The 22,211-nt window shown below is 36.0% G+C and overlaps 4 protein-coding genes across 4 annotated transcripts; 1 reads left to right on the forward strand and 3 right to left on the reverse strand.

The window, feature by feature from the left end:
* Positions 1 to 6,131: 6,131 nt before the first annotated feature.
* Positions 6,132 to 7,364, reverse strand: LOC108198397 (agamous-like MADS-box protein AGL62). Its single transcript, XM_017366152.2, has one exon. The coding sequence runs from the start codon at positions 7,324 to 7,326 to the stop codon at positions 6,583 to 6,585; it is 744 nt and encodes a 247-aa protein (XP_017221641.2). The 5' UTR covers positions 7,327 to 7,364; the 3' UTR covers positions 6,132 to 6,582.
* A 106-nt stretch (positions 7,365 to 7,470) lies between these two features.
* LOC108197679 (crocetin glucosyltransferase, chloroplastic) lies at positions 7,471 to 9,161 on the reverse strand. The gene has a single exon (XM_017365369.2). The coding sequence runs from the start codon at positions 8,983 to 8,985 to the stop codon at positions 7,597 to 7,599; it is 1,389 nt and encodes a 462-aa protein (XP_017220858.1). The 5' UTR covers positions 8,986 to 9,161; the 3' UTR covers positions 7,471 to 7,596.
* A 4,821-nt stretch (positions 9,162 to 13,982) lies between these two features.
* On the forward strand, positions 13,983 to 15,689 carry LOC108198948 (polygalacturonase). Its single transcript, XM_017366721.2, has 4 exons — positions 13,983 to 14,581; positions 14,714 to 15,003; positions 15,071 to 15,299; positions 15,398 to 15,689. The coding sequence occupies exons 1-4, from the start codon at positions 14,132 to 14,134 to the stop codon at positions 15,614 to 15,616; spliced, it is 1,188 nt and encodes a 395-aa protein (XP_017222210.1). The 5' UTR covers positions 13,983 to 14,131; the 3' UTR covers positions 15,617 to 15,689.
* Positions 15,388 to 18,851, reverse strand: LOC108198398 (polygalacturonase). Its single transcript, XM_017366153.2, has 4 exons — positions 18,359 to 18,851; positions 17,687 to 17,976; positions 17,328 to 17,556; positions 15,388 to 16,168 (listed from the first exon to the last, which is right to left on the reverse strand). Exons 1-4 carry the CDS (start codon positions 18,806 to 18,808, stop codon positions 15,950 to 15,952), a joined length of 1,188 nt encoding a protein of 395 aa, XP_017221642.2. The 5' UTR covers positions 18,809 to 18,851; the 3' UTR covers positions 15,388 to 15,949.
* Positions 18,852 to 22,211: the final 3,360 nt, after the last annotated feature.

Below are 22,211 nucleotides of genomic sequence, written 5' to 3' on the forward strand. Positions count from 1 at the left end.
AAGAAACACTTGGGCCAGCTTTCTCCACAAACTCTGATAGCAGGGTCTTATTTCCAGTCATGTGTCCTGAACATCCACTGTCCAAGACTAGGATATTCTTCCTGTTGCCCTGCAATCACAAAGACCACTAATTGTTAGTTTTAAGGACCCAGACTTGCTTGGATCCTTTGGCCTTATTAAGTTTGTTAGCTTTTGCAGCGGATTCTTTATTATTATCAGAGTTTGAGCTAACAGACTTTGTAGCAGAGTTTGTACTAGAAACAGAGTTTGTACTTGCAGAGTTTTTATTAACCTTTAAAGAAGGTTTCAATTGATAATAATCATAATACAAACTATGATATTCTTTGCAAGTATAAATAGAATGCCATAAACTACCACAATGAAAACATGGATCTTGTGGTTTATATCTAATACTACTTTTTCTAACTCCAGACTTTGTGGGTAAAGAGTTAATGTCCTTGTTCTTCCTGCAAAAATTAGCAAGATGATTAGTATTACCACAGTTATGGCATGTCTTCCTAGGTGCATTTGGAATAGGCATATAGTTATTACTCTTGTCTACACCAATCTTACCATTTCTATTTTTCCTAGGCTCTCTGTTTTTGTCATCAGACTTTACCTCTTTAAGCTTGTGTTTAAGCTGTTTCTGAGTCATCAGTCCTATGTTAACCTGTTTGGGCTTTTCAGATTTTAAATTGTTGTTAATCTCTGATTTTGGTCTACTCTGTTTAGACTTAGAGGATTCAGCAACAAATTTAACAGGTTTAACCTTAGGTTTTTGAGTTTTGACAAACTCTGTTTTTGATGACTCAGCTTCTGAGTTATCAGTGTAACCTAGTCCCTTTTTCCAATTTCCACTACCTAAGATATCCTGAGTAGTTTTGCCTGAACTAGTCCATGTCTTAATAATCTCCCTCTCCTTAGCAAGTTCTGATTGAAGAGATGCATACCTCTTTAATAATTCATCTTTGACAATGACAGCATCATCTCTTTCTTTCTGAACTTCTAGCATTTGAACTAATTCTTTTTCTAAAAAATCATTCCTTTTCTTTACACTCAGAGTTTCAGATTTTAATCTTTCATTTTCTAAAGTCTGATCTCTAAAGCTAGTGTGCAAAGTTTTAAGAAATAATCTTAACTCAGTTATATCTTCAGTATCAAAGGCAAGTGTAGAATGAGGTACCTTTGCAGTAGATTCAGAGTTGTTGTCAGTGTTTGCCATTAGAGCATAGTTGACTTCTTCTTCTGAATCAGATGTATCTGTCCAGTTTCCTTTCTTGGTGATAAAGGCCTTTTCTTTTTCCTTTTTGGCCTTCTTGCATTCAGATGCAAAGTGACCCTTTTCACCACAGTTGAAACAGGTGTACTTGTCAGCTTTTCCAGCTTTCCCTTCCTTGCCCTCATTCTTCCTGAAGTTCTTCTTGTCATAAACTCTGTCAGAGTTTTTGTCTTTTCTTGAAAAGCTTTTGCCTTTGTTGAACTTTTTGTAAGCCAACTTCTTGAAGCTTTTCACCATCAATGCTGCTAACTGCATCATCTCACCATCACTGTCATCAGAGTCTGAGACATCAGAGTTTGAGTCATCAGATTTTGATGACTCAATGTCAGACTTTGTGACATGAGCTTTTCCTTTGCTCTTAGCAGCTTCCTCCTGAACTTTCAGAGCAACAGACTTTGATTTGCCTCCATGGCGTTTGCTTCTTTGCTCCATCTCAAGTTCATGAGTCTTCAGTCTTCCAAAAACATCATCAAGAGACATTTCTCCAAGATCAAGATTGTCTCTTATTGTAGTGACTTTCAAATCCCATTTTTCAGGAAGAGCTAGAAGGAATTTGAGGTTTGAGTCTTCAAGATCATATTCTTTGTCCACCAGAGATAAGTCATTCAGCAGTTTGACAAATCTGTCATACAGATCTGTCAGGGACTCACCAGATTTTGAGTCAAAGTGTTCATACTCCTGTGTAAGGATTGTTTTTCTGTTTTTCTTAATGGCCTGAGTTCCTTGACATCTGGTTTCCAGAGCATCCCAGATTTGTTTAGCAGTTTTGCACCCAATCACCCTATTAGACATTGCATTATCAAGGGCACTATGCAACAGATGCTTCACCTTTGCATCTTTACTGATAGATGAGATGTCCTCTGGAGTATAATCTTTCTTCTCTTTTGGAACCATCTTTTGAGGTTCATCTGCAAGCCCAACAGAGAGCTTGGTAGGCATATGTGGTCCATCATAAATCCTGTCAAGGTATTCTGGATCAACAGAGTCTAAGAATATGATCATTCTCTCTTTCCAGACTGGATATTCAGATGCCTTAAGGATTGGAACTCTAAAGGACGAAGCTTGTGATTTTTCAGACATGATTGTGTTTAAGATCTCACTGTAGTAATCTTAACAGAGCTGGCTCTGATACCACTTGTTAGGTCCTATATTTTCACTATATAGAATGATATAGTGATCACAATCTGTAACACAGTAAGACAATATAAGAGATCGAAAGCAGTAAACTCTTATATTCACAAAGCTTTAATAGTTACAAAAACTCTCTCAGTGATTTATATTCTATCACCAAGAGCTGCTAGGGTTCTTAACAATGTACTCGATAACTCAACTCATATAGAGTAACCCTAATCTGTGTTTATATAGACACAGTTACAAAATCAATCTCTGATTTGATATCCTATAAATCAGCTAATAAATCTATCAATCAAAGATTGCTCCAGTTTTCTGTTTAGTTTCCATAGTCAGCAAATCACTCCTCAGCTTCTATCCTTCCTTGAAGTATATCCGCTTCTGAGCTCTTTCCACGTGTAAACTCTGTCGAGTCTTGACTATGTAAACTCTGATCAGACTTTATCAAACTCTGTCAGACTTTACTAAACTCTGTCAGACTTTACTAAACTCTGATCAGCTTCTAGCTTAAACTCTGATGATTCCTGTTCTAAAACAAACTTTAAGAACATTAGCAGTAATCATCAATTATATCTAACATAAATAACATGCATGCTGTTACAAATCTCAATATTAACCAAAGATAACTTCTGAATATGAGAAAATAGTCAACTGTAGAATTAAAGTACATTCAACAAGGATTCCAAATTGTCCAGATTCATAATAAACCGACAGATAACGAATTAGTTATGAATTTTAGAAGTTCAAGTAACAGAGCAGAATTTTACTCAGGAGCAGTTTACATTCAAAGCAGATTTTCACAAAGCAAACAAACTGATATCAATTAGACTATAACTAAACACTTAAAGAGCATTCTCCGAGGTTTCAGAATTGGTAAAGATCACAATTTTATGACAAATAACGAGGGAAATACAAATTTTTAAACACGGAACAACTCAGCAGAAAGGTATAAACAGCCCTGAATCTTTGTAAGTCAGTTTAGACAATTAAATCAATTTAAACAACAAATGGGTATGACTGATAACGAAAGAATATATCTCAAGCTTTTCAGATTGGTATCATGAGTAAATTTTTGACATACGATCAATTTATAGCGAATTTTTGAACATGGGAAAAAGTTTCGCGACTAAGAACAGAAAGGTAACAAAGAATGTGATTTTTAGCATAGATACACTGCTAATTTCGAAATAAGTCCTGAGACAAAAGTTGTTGATAACGAAAGGAGCTTTTCAGAATGTCCAGAATCAACAAAATCCGATCAATTTTCAATTTACTACGATTTTTACAACCCACTGATTCACAGAAATTGCTATGTACGAATTTCAGCATAAACAAATAGGCAAACAAGATATATTCACATCAAATACACATGACAAGAAACAAGAAATCAATATCTCAAATCAACATATACTTGCAAAGATTGAAGAGAAAAGAAAACATACCCGTCCACGTAAAGTACTGTACGACTTATTCGGATTCTAGAGGGATTCTTATATAGCACATAAAACCAAATTGCAAATAGTAATTTCCAAACTTGGGTCACAATTTTCTCCACCTCATAAACCAATTTCCAAATATAAGGTCTTCTCAAAAAGATTTCAATTTTCGAAAATAATTCCACACTTCTTTCCATCAATAAAGAATCTTCTCTACTTTATTATTCAAAATAACTAACACGAAAATAAATTCTAGAAACTTCCAATTAATACTAAAATTTAAATATATAAATACAAACAATCTAAATCTAATATCTAACTCATAATAACAATACTAATTAAATAGAAATATTTAAATAAATAAATAAAATCACAGGATTTTACAGTTGGCTATCAAAATTGGTAAAAGTTAAAAATAGTCACCGTAAGTCATAATGCACCAATATTCACCATCCTCTGGGTGTAATTTCTTTTGATATAAAAGTTTTCGTATTTAACATTTCTGTGACAGGAAAAGTATCGATGAATATGACTGAAAATTATAATATTGACTATCCTCTGGGCTCATCAATCCATTGTGCTCTTTTGCTGCTTGGTAGAAACAACTGCAAATGCCGGGAACGCCCAAAGAAGATACACTTATCAAAGGAACTAAAAAAAAATGGAGGTTTGTTGTCAAAGGTCTTTTCATTTTTCGAGGCAAGCTAAAAAGTATAAATGATCTAACCGACTCGGAACTTCTCAAGTTGAGCTACAATAACACGATTATGACTACTCTCACGACGGGTATTTTAGCCTTGAGAGTGATAAAATATCTTCATGTACTTCTGCTTAGAAAATGTTTGATACTCTTGAAAGATATTATGAAGGATCAACACCCCTACAAGAAGTTAAACTCGGTCAACTGATGAATGACTAAGAAAGTTTCAAGATTAGAGAGAATGAAACTATCTGAAAAAACGATTTCAGGTTATGAATGGTTTTTTGGCACTACTTGGAAATTAGATATTTCGGGAGGAAATCACAATGAAAATGCTAAGTACTGTTTCATGACAATTCTAACTTAATTCCCAAGAAATAGATGATTGTGAGTTTTCTGAACATAAAGCAAAAGTAGTAACAAGCAAGAAATAGATGATTGTGAGTTTTTATTACCATACTCCGTTCTTCCCATTCATTTGTATACTTCCTCCGGCCCATTCATTTGTACACAGTTTCTTTTTTGGATACCCTATCAATTGTATACATTTCAAAAATGTAAACTTTTATAATATAAAACATCATTACACAAACTATTTTCTTCCACTATCCTCATTATATGATAATATAAACATTATTACTCCACTGCTTTCATCCACTATCTCAAATCTATTACTCTCTCCGTTTCAATTTATATGTCCACTTTCAAGAAAATTTTTTGTTTCAAATTATTTGTCCACTTCAACTTTCAATGCAAAATCATATTTCCAAAGTCAATTCTCCTCCACATATCTCTTATTTATATTTCCTAGATTAATCTCACTCCACATATTTTGATCATTTAATACAATTAATTTGTGAATATCCACTTTTCTTAAACTGTGTGATTTTTTTAAAGTGGACATCTAATTTGAAACGAAGGGAGTATTAAATATAAATAGTCCCCACCACTATACCTACTTTTCATATAACTTTACTCATTTTTACACTTTTTCTTGGTCTCCGTGTCCCAACCAATCCCAACCAAATGTATACAATTGGTTGGGACGGAGTCCGTCCCAAAATAAGTGTCGCTTTGACTTCCAGCACGTACTTTAAGGTGCAATAAAAACATATTTCGACACATTATTTTTGAATTTTGTTTTTCTGAATAAAAATATAGATGTTAAACTTTTATTCAGAAAAAAAAAATTAAAAAATAATATACAGAAGACTTTTTGGCACCTCAAATTATGTGAAAAAAGTCAAAACGACACTTATTTTGGGACACAAGGAGTAAGAAACAACACACTGAGGTGTTAATGCCACAGGAGGCAAGTTGAGAGAGAGTATGTGGTCTGCAGACAACAGCCAATTCTATTCGTGAATTGCTTGGTTGTGTAACTGATTATGTTGCGGAACAATACAATGACAAGAAGAGATCAAATAATAAAGTTGCATTGATCAGCAAACCTGAGCTTCTGATAAGGTGGGTGCCTCAGTAGAATCTACAGAACTAGTATGTCCCCTTGGATCAAACCACACAAAAATGGAGGACCTATATAATGATAGTTTTGTTAACTCACCTTGCTCAAAAAGAAGTGTTTTCTGCAGACATCAATTTATATGCATGGTACGGTTGAGTACACATTATATACAATTTATTCTCCAATCAATTGCAATGGTATCATAATTCAAGAGTGGCAATTTGCAAATAAACACTCATAATCCAAATTACGCTAGTAAACTTAATTAAGTAAATCAAGGAGAGGAAACCCTCGAAGCTTTATGATTAATTAGCTAGGTAGCAAAACAAAACCTCAATCACTGGGAACTGCATCAGTACCACAATGATTCTCTATCAAATATATAAACTAATTAGTTGGAAATTTATAACTGAATTCATGGGGTAAAACACATGAAGCATCAGAATCACCAAGATCCGCGGCTCTACCATCATCATCAGGAAAGACATTACTAAGAGCAAGCTGCAACTCCTTACTAGTATCACCACACACATTAGGAACCGCCACATTGTTATCTCGCAGTTCCAGATCATTATAGAAGCCCTGCAAATTGCAATTCATCGTCATCACTAAAATCCAAGTCATTATTCACAACAAGCTCATTCGACTGTCCACGAACATGATCCTCAGTAACCAGACCCAATAATCCACCATCATTCGAATCATTCAAGGCCTTGCACGCATTGAACATCGACGAAGAGGACTTGATCAGCATCAGATCATCCGCTCTCAGTTTCAATTTACTCATCAAATCCTCCAATGAGCCTACATACTCCTCCAGTTCTTCAACTCCTAAATGCTCAAAAGGCCGTTCCCACCAATATAACTCACCTTTTTGATCCATATCATCACAATTATTAACATCATTATTTTTCACCTTCACCGATTTGTTTTTCTCAATTTCTATCTCTTCCGCAATTTCCAAATAATGTTTCTTCAACTCGTCATGCACGCGTAAATTATTCTCTGCCAACTCGGACGCGGTCTTATTAACGAGATATTTATCGACGACTGATTCGACACTTGGATGGCCGAATGCAAACACACGTCCAGCCGGATTTTCACAAAGAATGGCACACTCGGCACCGGTCAGAGCACAGAGTTCACTGGCCTTTTTGAAAAGACCGCCGCGGCGCTTGGTAAAAGTTACATTGCGCGCGCTACTGGGCGTTGCTTTGATTGCTCTTCTTCCAGTAGCTTTGATTTTGATCATGGTGGATATATAAACTGAAACAACTGATAAAACCTTGTTTATATAGTGTTTTGTTAAGCTCATAAGCTAAATGGCAATTGAAGTATTTGTGTTAGTTAACATAAATAATTTGATTTTTCGTATCAATTTAAGATGCTAATTCTGAGGTAAAATCTTCCATTGATTTGAAGATCTATAACCATATATAAGATTTTTTGACTCTTCAAGTATTTAATATCTAGTTAATTTATATATTGAATAACAATATTAAAACACAATCAACTAATCAAGAAACAAAGACAAACAGAAGGAATAGTTGGTACAAAACAAAGTACATATATCAAAAGCCTCTGCTCAAATGTCTTGAACCAGAGCTTTGAGATTATTGTATGAACTTCCACCTTCTTTCACAGCTTCCCTCGCCAAATCTTTCCATTTCTTCGCATTCCTTCTCAACTCTTCTGCTCTTTCTCCGCCTCCCATTACCGTCTCTAAGCATCCATATATCTCCTCACCATCCACATTTCCCACTTCACTCCCACTCACTCTCACCCCTGTTTTCCACACATCTTCAATCATCTTTGCAATTGTCCCCTGATCAGTCCATTTCGGATAGGCCACCACGGGCACCCCCGAGGCCAGGCTCTCCAACGTCGAATTCCAGCCACAATGTGTCATGAAACAACCTAATGCCTTGTGACACAATACCTCAATTTGCGCACACCATGGCACTATCAGCCCTTGCTTTTTCAGTTCCTCCGTGCAGCTCAAATTGTCTTCCTCTCTGTCGTCTTCATTTCTTTTAACAACCCACAGAAACGGCCGTCCACTTTTTAACAACCCTTTCGCAATCTCCTCCATCTCGGCTTTCGGGAGTTTCAGCATTGTTCCAAACGATATATAAATTACAGAGGACTCTGCCTTACTATTCAGCCAATCAATATAATTTCCCGAATTCTCCACAGAATCATTCCTCCCATCCGAAAAATTACCTGATTGAATAACCGGACCCACGGCTACCAAATTGAGCTTCTCAATGGATTTCAGAGCAGAATGCTCCAAATCTTCGCAAGTGTTGACGAGCACTCTCGCCCCCGGATCCGAATTAAATTCATCAAAATGTTGCTTCACTGCTGCAAGTGCTTTCGTATAAACATCTTCTGTCGATGGAAGAATAAAAGAAGGCAAGTCACGCTTCTTCAGCAAAGGCAAACCCGGTAATTTTATCGACCACGAAGGCTCGTCCATGTTTTGGAAGGAACGTTCATATCCGTTAAAATAATAATAATAAATATCCAACACAGCAGCCGGCTGAATCCAGTACAGCATGGACGGTAGGTGGAACCCACGGGCCACTTCAGCCACCCACGGGTAAAATATAGTGTAGACGACGCAAGATACCGGGTTGCCTTGAGCACTGGATGCAATGGTTTCCTCTAGACATTTTGCTCCGTTGTGTTTTAACTTGGCGTAGAAGTCAGTGGAATCAGCTGTGTTTTTTATGCCCTCGTCGTATCCATCCGAGAATAATTTTATGTGGAGGCCTTTTCGGACCTTGTCAGATGTGGAACTTGGATTGACATCCCGATATTTCTGAGGCATGCAGCGTCGGCCCGAGAGGCTGGTAGTGAAAGTGACATGCATACCCATGTCGACCAGCCTCTCGGCGAGATGAAGGGAAGGATTGATGTGGCCTTGTGCTGGGTAAGTTATTAAAATTATGTGGGCGTGACGCTGCTCCATTCTCTGCACTCTCGGGGACTCTACTTGACCACTTGACGAGTGATACCATTGACACTGTCTTGTTATATAGTGAGAGGAAGAGATGGAAAAATCTTACATGAATTCTTTAAATTTCCATGTGACTGTCTGTCACTGATCACATTGAAGAATTAATCAAACTTCAAAGGTTTTAAATTTCTTTCTTTCTTAAACTTGTACCTTTCCTGATGTGCTATATTTTTTGTTTGCAGGCTTGTTTTTACTCGAAGAATATACTGAACCAACGACGTACGGTCAGGAATACATATTACAGTATATAGAATACAGATTAAGGGGCAGTTGGGTTAGCTTAAAAGAAATTGGGTTAATTTAAGAGAACTGACTTCTTATTTAAATAAAAAATAATTGGATTAGAAGTGATAAATAAATAAATAAGTTACTAAAATGTTTGGAAAAAATCAAAAAGTTAGCATTCTCGGTTTTTTAAAAGTACTTCTACTTATTTACACAAACGGATCAAGAAAATCAGAACAGAAGCACCTTCCACACCCGCGAAACAAACAGGCCCTAAGTATAGCAATATATAATTTTTGGAAAAGTTATGTCATTATTAATTAGTGTTCTGAGCACGATTGGATAACCCAAGTGGTTAAGGGTTTATCCTCTGTTGGCCCAGGTCCTGGGTTCGACTCTGGCTCACCTCGAGATTATCTTAGAACAGATACTCAAATTGTAAGGCTATAAGCCATATTAGTCAAAAAAAATAAAAAAATAATTAGTGTTCTAAAAAACGCAGTAAACGACATTTAGGTAGAATCGCTATTTGAAGTGTTTTGATTTTGTATTAAGCGGGTATTTATGCGTTTTTGAAAATTATTAAATGGACAATTAAACGTTCAAAATGATATTTGACTTGCTAATTTTTTGCATTTTAAAATATTAATTTTTTATAATTTGACTATAAATATATAAAATAAAGTGAAAAAAATATTATATTAAGAATAATTTTAACTTCGAATTACTGTTACTACATCATTAATTTTTTTAAAAAATATTATTATTTTAAATATGTAAATATATTTAATTAATCCGTTTAATAACCTGTTTAAAATTTTGATTATATCCGTTTAATCGATTAATTATCTAGTGTATTCGAGAGCCGGGTCGCTTTTCACTTCAATTTGCGATTGCCGATAATATTCCATTGCCCGTAGCAAAGACGTAAGCCATGACAAAATAGTTGAAAATTATAATATGCTTAACTCAACTCCATGTGAGCCGTGTAGGCCATTTCTGTCGCTTGAAATTAATTAAATTATCAAGATAGGGCCGTGGTGTTTACTCAAAGTGTTATTACTATTTTGAATTATTCAAATCAGAGAGAAAAGATATTATTGATTTTTCAAAGTCTTGAGCCAAAGCCAGGATGTCAAAACTCGTGTATTACCAAGAGGGTTCCGATGATTTTTACTATCTTCAATTCAGTCTTAATCTTACGCTTGAACATTGCTTTCATGTACTTTTAAGTAATATTCACAATTTACTCCAACAAGGAAATCTTTAAGAAATGAATTTTTTTTTTCTTTTACAAATGCACAGCTCCATCTGTTCCCTTTTTAATATTCGATTTGCAGCTGATGGTGAATCTTATTATCACAAGATCAGATATCGTTTATTTTAGGGATGGAAATATGTTTATTAGAGCATCTCCAAGGATAATCCCTATATTGATTACCTAAAATATAATAAAATAATGGTTATTTAAAATATAGGTAAACAAAAAGTTGTTTTACTCCAATGGTACTACCTATCTCTGTTACCTATAATTTAAAAATTAGTATTTATTCAATATTTAAGGTAATATTTGTGAGAAGAGGTAGAGTTGGAGTAAATATATGTTATATTATAGGTAATATAAATGATGTGGCATTATAGGGGTTGTTTTTTTCTCTCTGGGATGAGTTTTCTCTCCCCTAAAATTTGTAGGGGATAGAGAGTTGCGTTGGAGGACTGATTTTTATCCTAACCCCTAAATCTTGTGCACCTAGACCATATGAGTAAGGAGAGATTGCATTGAGGTTGCTATTACGGTCTATAAAAAAAACACTTTACCTGGCTGTTTTTTTAGTTTCGATTTTTCTAAATTTTGCACGTTATCTAGGTTCTAGGACTAGAGAGTTTTAGCAGACTGATATTTTCATTATTTCTTTTGTTAAATGTATGCAAGGCCCAATGAATGTTGCCCGCTTGTTTATGGGCGGGCCTGCACTGGGGACTTGAGGTGGCCTCTAGATAACAATACAACGAATTCACCAGGGGTTTAAATGGTAAAATAAATATTATAGTCGAATTTCTAAACTATTCAAAATTTTCAATCTGGTTTTCTGCGGTTAACAGTCAAATGGGAAGATGACGTGATATGCTGACGTGATCTTTAATATCTACTCCCTTTTGTCTCATAATTTTTGACTTGTTTAACTTATGATGGTCAAATTGATCAAACTTTGACCACAAATTACATATATAATATGATTAAGAATAATCAGAAAAATTATATCATTGAAAAATATACTTTACGTACTTTATTATGCATATTTTATATTTTTAAAATTACAAAAGAATTATATGTAATTTGTAGTCAAAATTCGGTCAATTTGACCATAAAAAGTCAAACAAGCCAAGAATTATGAGACGAAGGGAGTAAAAAAGATCATTTAAGTAAGACTTTATTTCAATTTTCATCTAAGTCAATAATTTTTGAATTTGACGACTCACTTGTAAGTTAGGCATAATTAGGGTTAAGCAAAACCGAAACAAAACGAAAAAACCGAATCCAACCGTGTAAGTCATATAAAAAGGCAACTCAAACTAATTTTTCATTTTAAACCGATTTCTAACTTATTTTTAGTTTTAAGTCAATTTTTGATTTACACAAACAAATAATTTTGAGTTCAAAATCGAGAATAACTTGAAATCAAAGCAGACATGCTCTTAGTCACGGGAGGTTAGTTGCTTAGGACTCATTTGTTAACGGGTGGATGAGAAGAAATGAACTGGATTATTCCGTTTCAACTGTTCAAACTGTTTGCTGTCCACTCTTAAAATCTGGACGAGCAAAAAAAGTTGCTGGACGACAGCTCCTTCAAAACTTGGCTGAATGGTTCGGCACAGTTATATATCATGTACAGCATCTGCGCATGTATCATCAACATGCATTGATTTTTTTCTAAAACAAGTTTAATGATAAATAAAATATTTTTAAGTCAAATTTCTAATTTATTAACAAATATGACTTCCTCGTTTTATTCATTTTAAATAATTTTTGATTTTTCGACATGTATATGAGGTGAAAAAAAAAATATCTACGATGAATAAAAAAATTCAATTTTTATATCAAATAAAAGTTTAAAATCCAAACTTTTATTTGATATAAATTTTATAAAAAAAAATTATGTTTAGATGTGATTTTTCTAACACCTTAAAATACATGTAAAAAAATCAAAAACGGTTAAAATGGATGGAGGGAGTAATAATATATACGTGTGTTTTTTCGTGTGATTATTGTTTATATTATAAATTCTGTTAAACAATTAAAATATTTTCTTATTAAAAGAATCAATAAATTTGAAATTTCATTTATTTAAATGAATATAGCCATCCAGAAAATCGGGATTAAATTTAACAAACGAACTATAATCCTATCATTCAGAATATTGTTCATCCAGAATTCTCGTTCATTCAGAAATTATGATTCAGATTTAACAAATGACCCCTTAGTTTCCTGGGTGAAACCTATTTACTTGAAAATGAAAATTTTGAGGCCTGTTTCAATGGATGCCTAATGAAATTTCCGGTAACTAGCTTATTCCTTGTAATGTGAATTTAAAATTGTGTTTCTAGGCAGGGCCGTGCCTGAGATTTATTGTGCCCTGTGCAAAATGTAAAAAGTGTGCCCTAATACTGCCCTAATAGTCTAAAAATATAAGTACATGAAATAATAAAAATTGACACAAAACTGTAAAAATCATATCACAATTAAAGTGCATAATTTTTTTTTTCATATTACAAAAATTAACTGAAAATTGTTGAGAAATAAAACAAGTACATAGATAATATAAAATTATCTGAAAATTGTTCTTCTAGCATTTTTTGAAGCAAAATCACTAATAATATTTTTATAATCTACATTCTCTAGCAAACTATTTTCTATGGATAACAGTGCTAATCCATTCAATCTCTCCTGCGACATTGTTGACCTCAAGTATGATTTCAGCAACTTTAACAATTTTAATTTATATTAGAGGTATACTTGTTTTAAAATTATATAAACCCATTATTCAATGCATTTTATATTTAAATTACTTGTTTCATATTTAATATATATATATATATATATATATATATATATATATCTGCATGTATAAATTAAAAATAAATATAATTTAAAATAAATTAGTTACTAAAGATTGAATCATTATTTTAATGATATAATATTGCATATGGTCATCAAGAAAGAAAAAAAATAGTATAAGTAGAATTTTAATGAAGTCATTGAAGTTAGCAGTTAAATTAGAATTTTACCTCTTACAATTTTCAATGCCATTATTTTCAATGCAAGTATTTATTTCTATTAACATGATTATGATATTAGTATTTTTTTGAATTTATATAACTTATTTAAGATAACATTTAAAAATTATTAAAGTGTATAACATTTTTTAATTTTTTTTTCATTTACAATTTTTTAATCTTAAAAATAAAATTTACTTTTTTAGCTATTTTTTTCATTTTGACTATACATATATATAAACCTACATAAAAAAATGTGCCCCTGATATTTTAGGGCCCTGTTCCGTCGAACACTCTGCACACCCTCAGGCCCGGCTCTGTTTCTAGGAAACACAATTATCTTGAGCAGTACGACCATATATACCGTCTAATCAGGGCGGATAATGAAGTTGAAATCAATAAAAGCATGCAAGAACATCATTTCGGCGCAACTTGCAGAAAACGATTCATTCATATTTCCAGCGAAACAAGGACTAAAGTCACTATAAATGCACCTTTAAACGGTTTCGAACTCTTTATCTTCCAACTTCATTAATCGCACATTTAAACCATCCAACCCATAAATCTCTCTTCCTCTAAACCAAGATTGCACCAAACCATGATTTCAAATAAGCCAATCCTCTTCATTTCGGCACTTATTCTCATCATCTATAGTCAAGCACAAGCAAAACCACGAGGTGTTACATTCGACGTGGTTCAGTTGGGTGCTAAACCTGACGGCAAAACTGACTCGTCGAAGGCTTTTATGGATGCATGGAAGGCAGCTTGTGGTTCTGTTGTGTCGGCCTCGATTTACGTGCCTCCAGGGAGATTTTTGGTTAATGGACTGTTTTTTGGTGACCGATGCGAGAATAAAAATAATGTCTTGTTTCGAATAGATGGAGTTTTGGTGGCTCCGGAAGATTTTCAGGTTACTGGAACTGCGGCAAATTGGATAGAGTTTCGTGAAGTTGATGGTGTGACGATTAGCGGTGGAATCCTTGATGGCCAAGGCATTGGTTTGTGGGATTGCAAGTTGGCCGGGGAAAGTTGTCCTCCTGGTGCCACGGTCAGTAATTATGTTTACGAGTCCAAATTTATAATTTTCATGATTGTCGAGCATACACAAAAATCTCCACCAATTAAAATCTGTAAAAAAAAAACACTTAATAACGTTTTATTAAGTTTTTTAAAATTGCAGACACTAGGTTTCACGGCCTCAAAGAACATTAGAATCAAAGGGTTAACATCGTTAAACAGCCAGATGTTTCACATTGTTGTCAATGGATGTGAAAACGTCAAAATGGATGGACTCGAGGTCTCGGCCCCTGGAAATAGCCCAAATACTGATGGAATTCATGTTCAATTCTCATCTGGAGTCAGGATTTCAAACACGAAGATCAGCACAGGAGACGATTGCATTTCAATCGGTGCAGGTTCTACTAATTTGTGGATTGAAAATGTTGCGTGTGGTCCTGGCCACGGCATCAGGTAATTCATCAAGTTGTTCTGGTCATTCCTTTTCAGAAACGAATACTAATCTCCTGCGTTTTTGCAGCATTGGGAGTTTGGGAAAAGAGCTTAACGAATCAGGTGTGGAAAATGTGACAGTTAAAACAGTTACATTTTCCGACACACAGAATGGTGCCAGGATCAAAACATGGGGGAGGCCAAGTTCTGGTTTTGTTAAGAATATATTGTTCCAACACATTATTATGAACAATGTACAAAATCCTTTGGTAATTGATCAAAATTACTGCCCAAGTAAGAAGGGTTGCCCTGGTCAGGTATGACATTAAATTAGAAAGTATATATAGTTGTAACTTAAAGGCATTTCAGCATTGTAGTAGCTCTCAACTATTTCTGTTTCAATTTTGTTGCATAGATTTCGGGGGTGAAAATTAGTGACGTGACGTACCAAGATATTCATGGAACATCAGCAACGGATGTAGCAGTGAAATTTGATTGCAGCAAGACGGAGCCATGTGAAGGTATAAAATTGGAGAAAGTAGAGCTGACATATAGGAGCCGACCAGCTGAAGCGTCTTGTACTAATGCAGCTGGAACTGAATCTGGCATTGTTGTACCATCAAGCTGTTTGTAGAAATCTGTCAGTTTTCCAAATTTTAGTACTGGAGAAACTTTTTGGTATGGTTGTAAAGGACAAAAACGAACACTTGTGCATATGATGTTGTCTAGCCTGTTGGGTAACGTTTACCTGCGCTCTTGACAAAAATTGTAAACAAATTGATAGTAGATCGAATATGAAAACAAAGATTTAATGCTATGGCATTTGCTTTGATATCTTAAATTACATGCTAACTCTAAGATTATCCTAATTCCTAGCTTAATGAATCTTGATGATGACTGATCACTGATTTGGTAAATATTTCTCTCATATATTCTTTTCTGTACAGAGTATACTTGCAGCTTCTTCCTATAAACAGCTAGAAGGCTTCATAACGCCAGATGCTTCTCCTGCAGCATTAGCGCATGATGATGTGGCTGACTGATTGTTATAAGTTAGCTCAACGTCTTGAAGCCTTATTCCACTGCAAGGAAAGCTTTTGCTACACTGCAACCTCAATGCAACTGGTGTTGCTGATGTTCCGTGAATATCTTGATATATCACATTGCTGATCTTCACACCCGAAACCTGTGACACGAATCACATATAGAAAAATATAAGTCACTGGATCATACAAAATACTTTGTTAAAAATTATAGAGGTAATTGCATATCGCACCCCCTAACTATCGTTCAAAAACGATATTGTACCCATACTTTGAGAAACTCAACTCGCACCCCTTATCTTTACAGTTCAAGCCCGAGATGCACCCCTCTGCCGTGAACGCCGTTAACTCCGTTAAGTCATTATACAAATAATTGCAAATCGGACCCCCTAACTTACGTTCAAAAACGATATTGTGCCCATACTTTTGAAAACTCAAATCGCACCACTTATTTTTACATTTCAAGAACGATACGCACCCCCCCCCTTTAACTTCCATTAAAATACTTCATCCGTCTCAATTTACATGTCCCTTTTGCTTTTCGAGTAGTCAATTTGACTAATTTTTGACCAACTATTAGAAAATATTTATTTATTATTTTAGGAAATAGAAAGTTATATATTAAAATAGACTAAATTTACCTAAAATATACACTTACACTATTTTAAATATAAACAATAAATATTATGTGATATTAATTATAAATAATACTTAAATTTATATAAATTTATATATTTTAGGGGGTGCGATATGCAATTACCTCTATATTTTATTCAATATATAAATTTATGTATTATTTATAATAAATATCACATAATATTTATTTATATATATAAAATAGTGTGTATTTTAAGTACTTAATATCACATAATATTTATCTATATCTATTTTAAAATCATTTGATATGTAAAATCATTTTGACTTGGGGATAGCTTAATTAAACAAAAATTTAAAAAAAATATCATCAAAAAGTAAATCCAGTCTATTTTAATATGTAACCTTTTATTTCCTGGAATAATAAATAAATATTTTCTCATAACTGGTCAAAAATTAGTCAATTTGACTACTCGAACAGCAAAAAGGACATGTAAATTGAGACGGAGGGAGTATTTTAACGGAATTTAACGGAAGTTAACGGAATTTAACGGAGGGGGTGCATATCGTTATTGAAATGTAAAGATAAGGGGTGCGAGTTGAGTTTCTCAAAGTATAGGTACAATATCGTTTTTGAACGATAGTTAGGGGGTGCGATATGCAATTACCTCAAAATTATATATAAAAGTAGTTTCTAAACAATGTTACCTTATCAGGGCAATTTTCTTGATTAGGACAATAGTCTTGATCAATTAGAATGGGATTTTTGACATTACCCATAGAAATGTGCTGAAAAAGAACATTATTAACAAACCCTGTGCTAGACCTCGCCCATGTCTTAATTCTGACTCCATTTTCGGTATTTCTGAAGGTAACCGTTTTAACTGTCAGATTCTGGACTCCAGGTTCTTGCAAATTCCAACCAAGACTTCCGATGCTGTGACAACAATATTAGTACGAATAAAATCAGAATAATAAAACTAAAACAAATTAGTTACTGCATTGATCTGGACGACTGATCCTATAGTCTGCTGGCTGCTACTAGAAAAAATGAAATAATAAAATACCTAATGCCGTGACCGGGGCCGCACGACACACTTTCAATCCATGTGTCAGTAGTCCCAGGTCCAATTGAGACGCAGTCATCTCCGGTACCAATTTGAGAGCTCAGTATGCTGACTCCTGTTGACAACTGTACGTGAATTCCGTCGGTGTTGGGGCTATCAACAGGCGCTGAAATCTTGATTCCTTGTAGCTTTGTGTTGTTGCACTTATAGACAATCATATGAAACATTTGACTATTTATTGATGCTATTCCACTCACAACAATGTTCCTTGAGCTGTAGAACCCAAGACTCTGCAATGGAAGAAAATCATTTCAGCTACTAAACGTACGCATATGTGTAACATATGTCGACAAAATGGGCGTTTGCCTCAAATGTCACTATTTAGCACAAAAGGTTTCTATTGTCACTTTCTGAAAAAATGATCCAAAATATTATTTCAAAATGCAACTTCGTGTCGTGTTTACTGAAAACGCAACTTGAAGTTTTTCAGCTGTGTTTTCAACTGAAAACGCAGTTTTAAGTTGTGTTTCCCTCAGAAAATTAAAACACAAGACGAAGTTGCCTTTTGAAGTTACATTTAAGGTGATTTTTCCAAAAAATGACATTGAGACCCATTTGTATTAAAATAGTGACGTCTGGGTTCTTTTCTCCGAAAAAATTCAGTTAACATACCGTTGCCCCTGTAGGGCAGCTATTCCCCGAGGCTTTGCAAGCCCACAGAGGCGCAGCCTGAGCGTCTACGGTTCCGCCAGAGATATAAAGTCCATTAACATTATCGAACTTGATCCAGATTTCATCATTGGCTATAAGATTGTAATCAGCAGGAGCTATGATCGTGCCATCAATACGCATAACCATAGTCCTTTTACAGTTGCGGCCGCTAAAGACCACGGCATTGCTGATCAAGTATTTACCCGAGGGCACGTACACTTGGGCTGAAACATTAGAAGCACAAGCCAAGCTCCAAGCACTTAGAAAAAACTTTGTTGAGTCTGTGGTGCCATCAGCTTTTGCTCCCAATTCTTGAACATTGTAAGATGATACAGCTGCTGAGGCTGAATGCTTGAAAAAGGCCAAGCATAGTGTGGCAAAAATATAGCCCATTATGGCACGAGTCATCATTGTTGTGGTAGGTTTTAAAGAAAAACAGAGAATATTTGGTGAATGAATGTTTGATGGTGGGAGTTGATATCACAAGGGGTGCTTATATATATAGGATGAATGGAAGGTATCGGTGGTATGAATGAGGTTTTGGGTTTTTGGTACAGAATCGGTACAAATGATTCGGTACTTGTGTTTGCTGAATTTGTTTTCATATAATCACTTTTTGTATAAAACAAATGTACGATATCCCACTAATGATATTGTAAGCTTATGGCTTTGTTGGGATATGGCTTCGATGTTGGGATGTTCTGGCGTTTATTTCCGTTCCATTTACACGAATAAATGTCAGAAATTTCAAAAAAGATATTTAGAAATTTTTTTATTTTCACATGCATTGAAAAATTCACAATTTGTGTTTGTATCAGCAATTTTAGTTGGTACAAGATCAACAAGCTCGGTTGCCGATACCCGAATATGAATCTAATGTATTTGTGTTTTGTGTTTGTATCAGCAATTTTGTTCTATGAAGTAGAAATCGTACTTCTATTTGATGAATAAATTATTATTTCCACATTGATGGCCGTAGGAATTTCAATAGATGTCCGTAGCCGTCATGGTTATGTCTTATTTGAATATGTGTATGGTGCTTAACCCTTTTCCTGTCATCTGGATGTTCTTATTTATACTAAGAGAGATGGCTGCTTAGGAGGGGGGAGTTGGCTAGTCTAGTGTGTAGATGGGTGAGTCGGATGGGCTATGTATCACAGGTGGAAGTTGATCCAGTTTCAGGGATGATAGGGTGTTGGAGCTGTTGCCACGTGTCCAGCTGCTTAAGGGTGAAGCAGAGAGCTTACAAGGTGTTTGGGAATGACAAGGTGTGGTGGGAGTGCCACGTGTCCAGGTGCTTAAGGGTGAAGCAGAGAGCTTACAAGCAGCTGGGTCACCAACTTGGGCTAAGCCTACGGCTTTCTTGGCGGTTGTTAGGGGTGAGTACTGTAGGAAAGCCTAAGGGCTTACGGGTTTAAGGGTCTTCGGTCTGAAGCCTACGGGTTTACAGGCCATCAGATGCCCCTCGGATGCGGAAACGCCTCTTTAGGGGCTTGAAGGCATCCGAAATTTATGCCAGTTTAAATTATTCAGTCCTTGGGGGTAATCTTGAATTTAAATAGAGGAGAGGAAATGACGGTTTCTTTCTTCGGTACTGGGGGCTATAGTATCCGATGCTGTTTTGAACAATTAGTTACGGGAATTAGAGTATATTAATAAACCCTGCAAGTTTAAGCCGGAGTATTTTAGACGTGGTGAAGCAAGCTTTCCAGATTCCGGAAGAGTATGAGGTGAGAATGCTCGGAGAAATGGTATATCACAGAGGGGGAGACTTATAGGTCGGGATCCCATTGAAGCATTTCCGATCGGGCCTTAGGCTGCCTATGCACACTTTGCTTAAAGATATGAGGTTGGGTTTAGGCCAACTGGGGCCAAATTTTATCAGGAAGATCTGCGCTTTTATAGCCCGGTGTACATGCTTGGGCTTGGAACCTACTTTAAGTTTATTCTGGGCCTTGCATCAATTGCAGGCTTCGAGGGGTCTTAAGCCTTTGTTCGAGCTGCATTGGAGAGGGAGATCTTTTGGGGGAGTTGTTGTGCAAGGATCTAGTGGAAAAGCTGGCCAGGAAGAGGGAGAAGGTTCGTAAGAAAAGGAACCGTCTTATTGATTTAGAGGTGCGTGCAGAGGAGAGAGCAAAATAGTTTGTTGGGGATCTGGGTATGTACCCGGAATTGGCTTAATCAATTATTGTGTTTTCATTACGACTTTTCTCAATAGGATGATTATTGAGACTTTTTTATGTAATGACCCCCTAGGGGGCCTGGATAATTTCCTTCAGATAATTTTCTTTGAATGATTTTCGATCGTTTTTAAGGGATCTGTTTATTTATGAAATATTTTCGGATTGCCCCTGGTATTTTGTGGCATGCGTGTATCGAATTGATTCTAAATAAAGTGGCTGGCCTCATATTCCACATTCTTTAGGCTACGCAGGTTCGAATAGGGAAGTGGTTGTGATTTTTTAATCGTGGCCCGTTTTTATAGTTATAGTCCGTAGGTTATGTATTTTGGCTTGATAAAGTGAAAATTCTGTGGTCGTAGCTTGTGACTTATATTTTAGCTTAAGAGAGATAACTTCACTGGCGTAGCTCGTAGGCTACGTTTATTGGCGTGAGAGGATAGTGATGTGTTCCATTGCCGTAGCCCGTAGGCTACTTATGTTCGCGTTGGATAATGATAACTTCATAGCCGTAGCCCGTAGGCTATTTATGTTGGCTTAGGATGATAGTGATCCGTAGCCCTTGGGCTACTCATGTTGGCGTAGGATGCTACTGATCCGTAGCCGTAGCCCTTAGGCTACTTATGTCGGCGTAGGATAATAGTGATCCGTAGCCATAGCCCTTAGGCTACTTATGTTGGTGTAGAATGATAGTGGTCCGTAGCCGTAGCCCTTAGGCTACTTATGTTGGCTTAGGATAGTGATCCGTAGCCGTAGCCCTTAGGTTACTTATGTTGGCGTAGGATGATACTGATCCGTAGCCGTAGCCCTTAGGCTACTTATGTTGGCGTACGATGGTAGTGATCCGTAGCCGTATCCCTTAGGCTACTTATGTTGGCGTAGGATGATAGTGGTCCGTAGCCGTAGCCCTTAGGCTACTTATGTTGGCTTAGGATAGTGATCTGTAGCCGTAGCCCTTAGGCTACTTATGTTGGCGTAGGATGATACTGATCCGTAGCCGTAGCCCTTAGGCTACTTAGGTTGGCGTAGGATGATAGTGATCTGTAGCCATAGCCCTTAGGCTACTTATGTTGGCGTAGGATAGTGATCCGTAGCCGTAGCCCTTAGGCTACTTATGTTGGCGTAGGATGATACTGATCCGTAGCCGTAGCCCTTAGGCTACTTATGTTGGCGTACGATGGTAGTGATCCGTAGCCGTAGCCCTTAGGCTACTTATGTTGGCGTAGGATGATAGTGGTCCGTAGCCGTAGCCCTTAGGCTACTTATGTTGGCTTAGGATAGTGATCCGTAGCCGTAGCCCTTAGGCTACTTATGTTGGCGTAGGATGGTGATCCGTAGCCGTAGCCCTTAGGCTACTTATGTTGGCGTAGGATGATACTGATCCGTAGCCGTAGCCCTTAGGCTACTTAGGTTGGCGTAGGATGATAGTGATCCGTAGCCGTAGCCCTTAGGCTACTTATGTTGGCGTAGGATGATACTGATCCGTAGCCGTAGCCCTTAGGCTACTTATGTTGGCTTAGGATGATAGGTGGCGGGTATTCCGCAAAACCTGGAATGACCAAGAGGAAGCAGGTGATGAGGAAGGACGTGGCTGCCATAGTCACAAAGGTTGCGGTGCTGCCGTAGGCCGTAAA

The sequence above is a fragment of the Daucus carota genome, chromosome 8 (genome assembly GCF_001625215.2).
Source record: "Daucus carota subsp. sativus chromosome 8, DH1 v3.0, whole genome shotgun sequence".
Classification (NCBI taxonomy): domain Eukaryota; kingdom Viridiplantae; phylum Streptophyta; class Magnoliopsida; order Apiales; family Apiaceae; genus Daucus; species Daucus carota.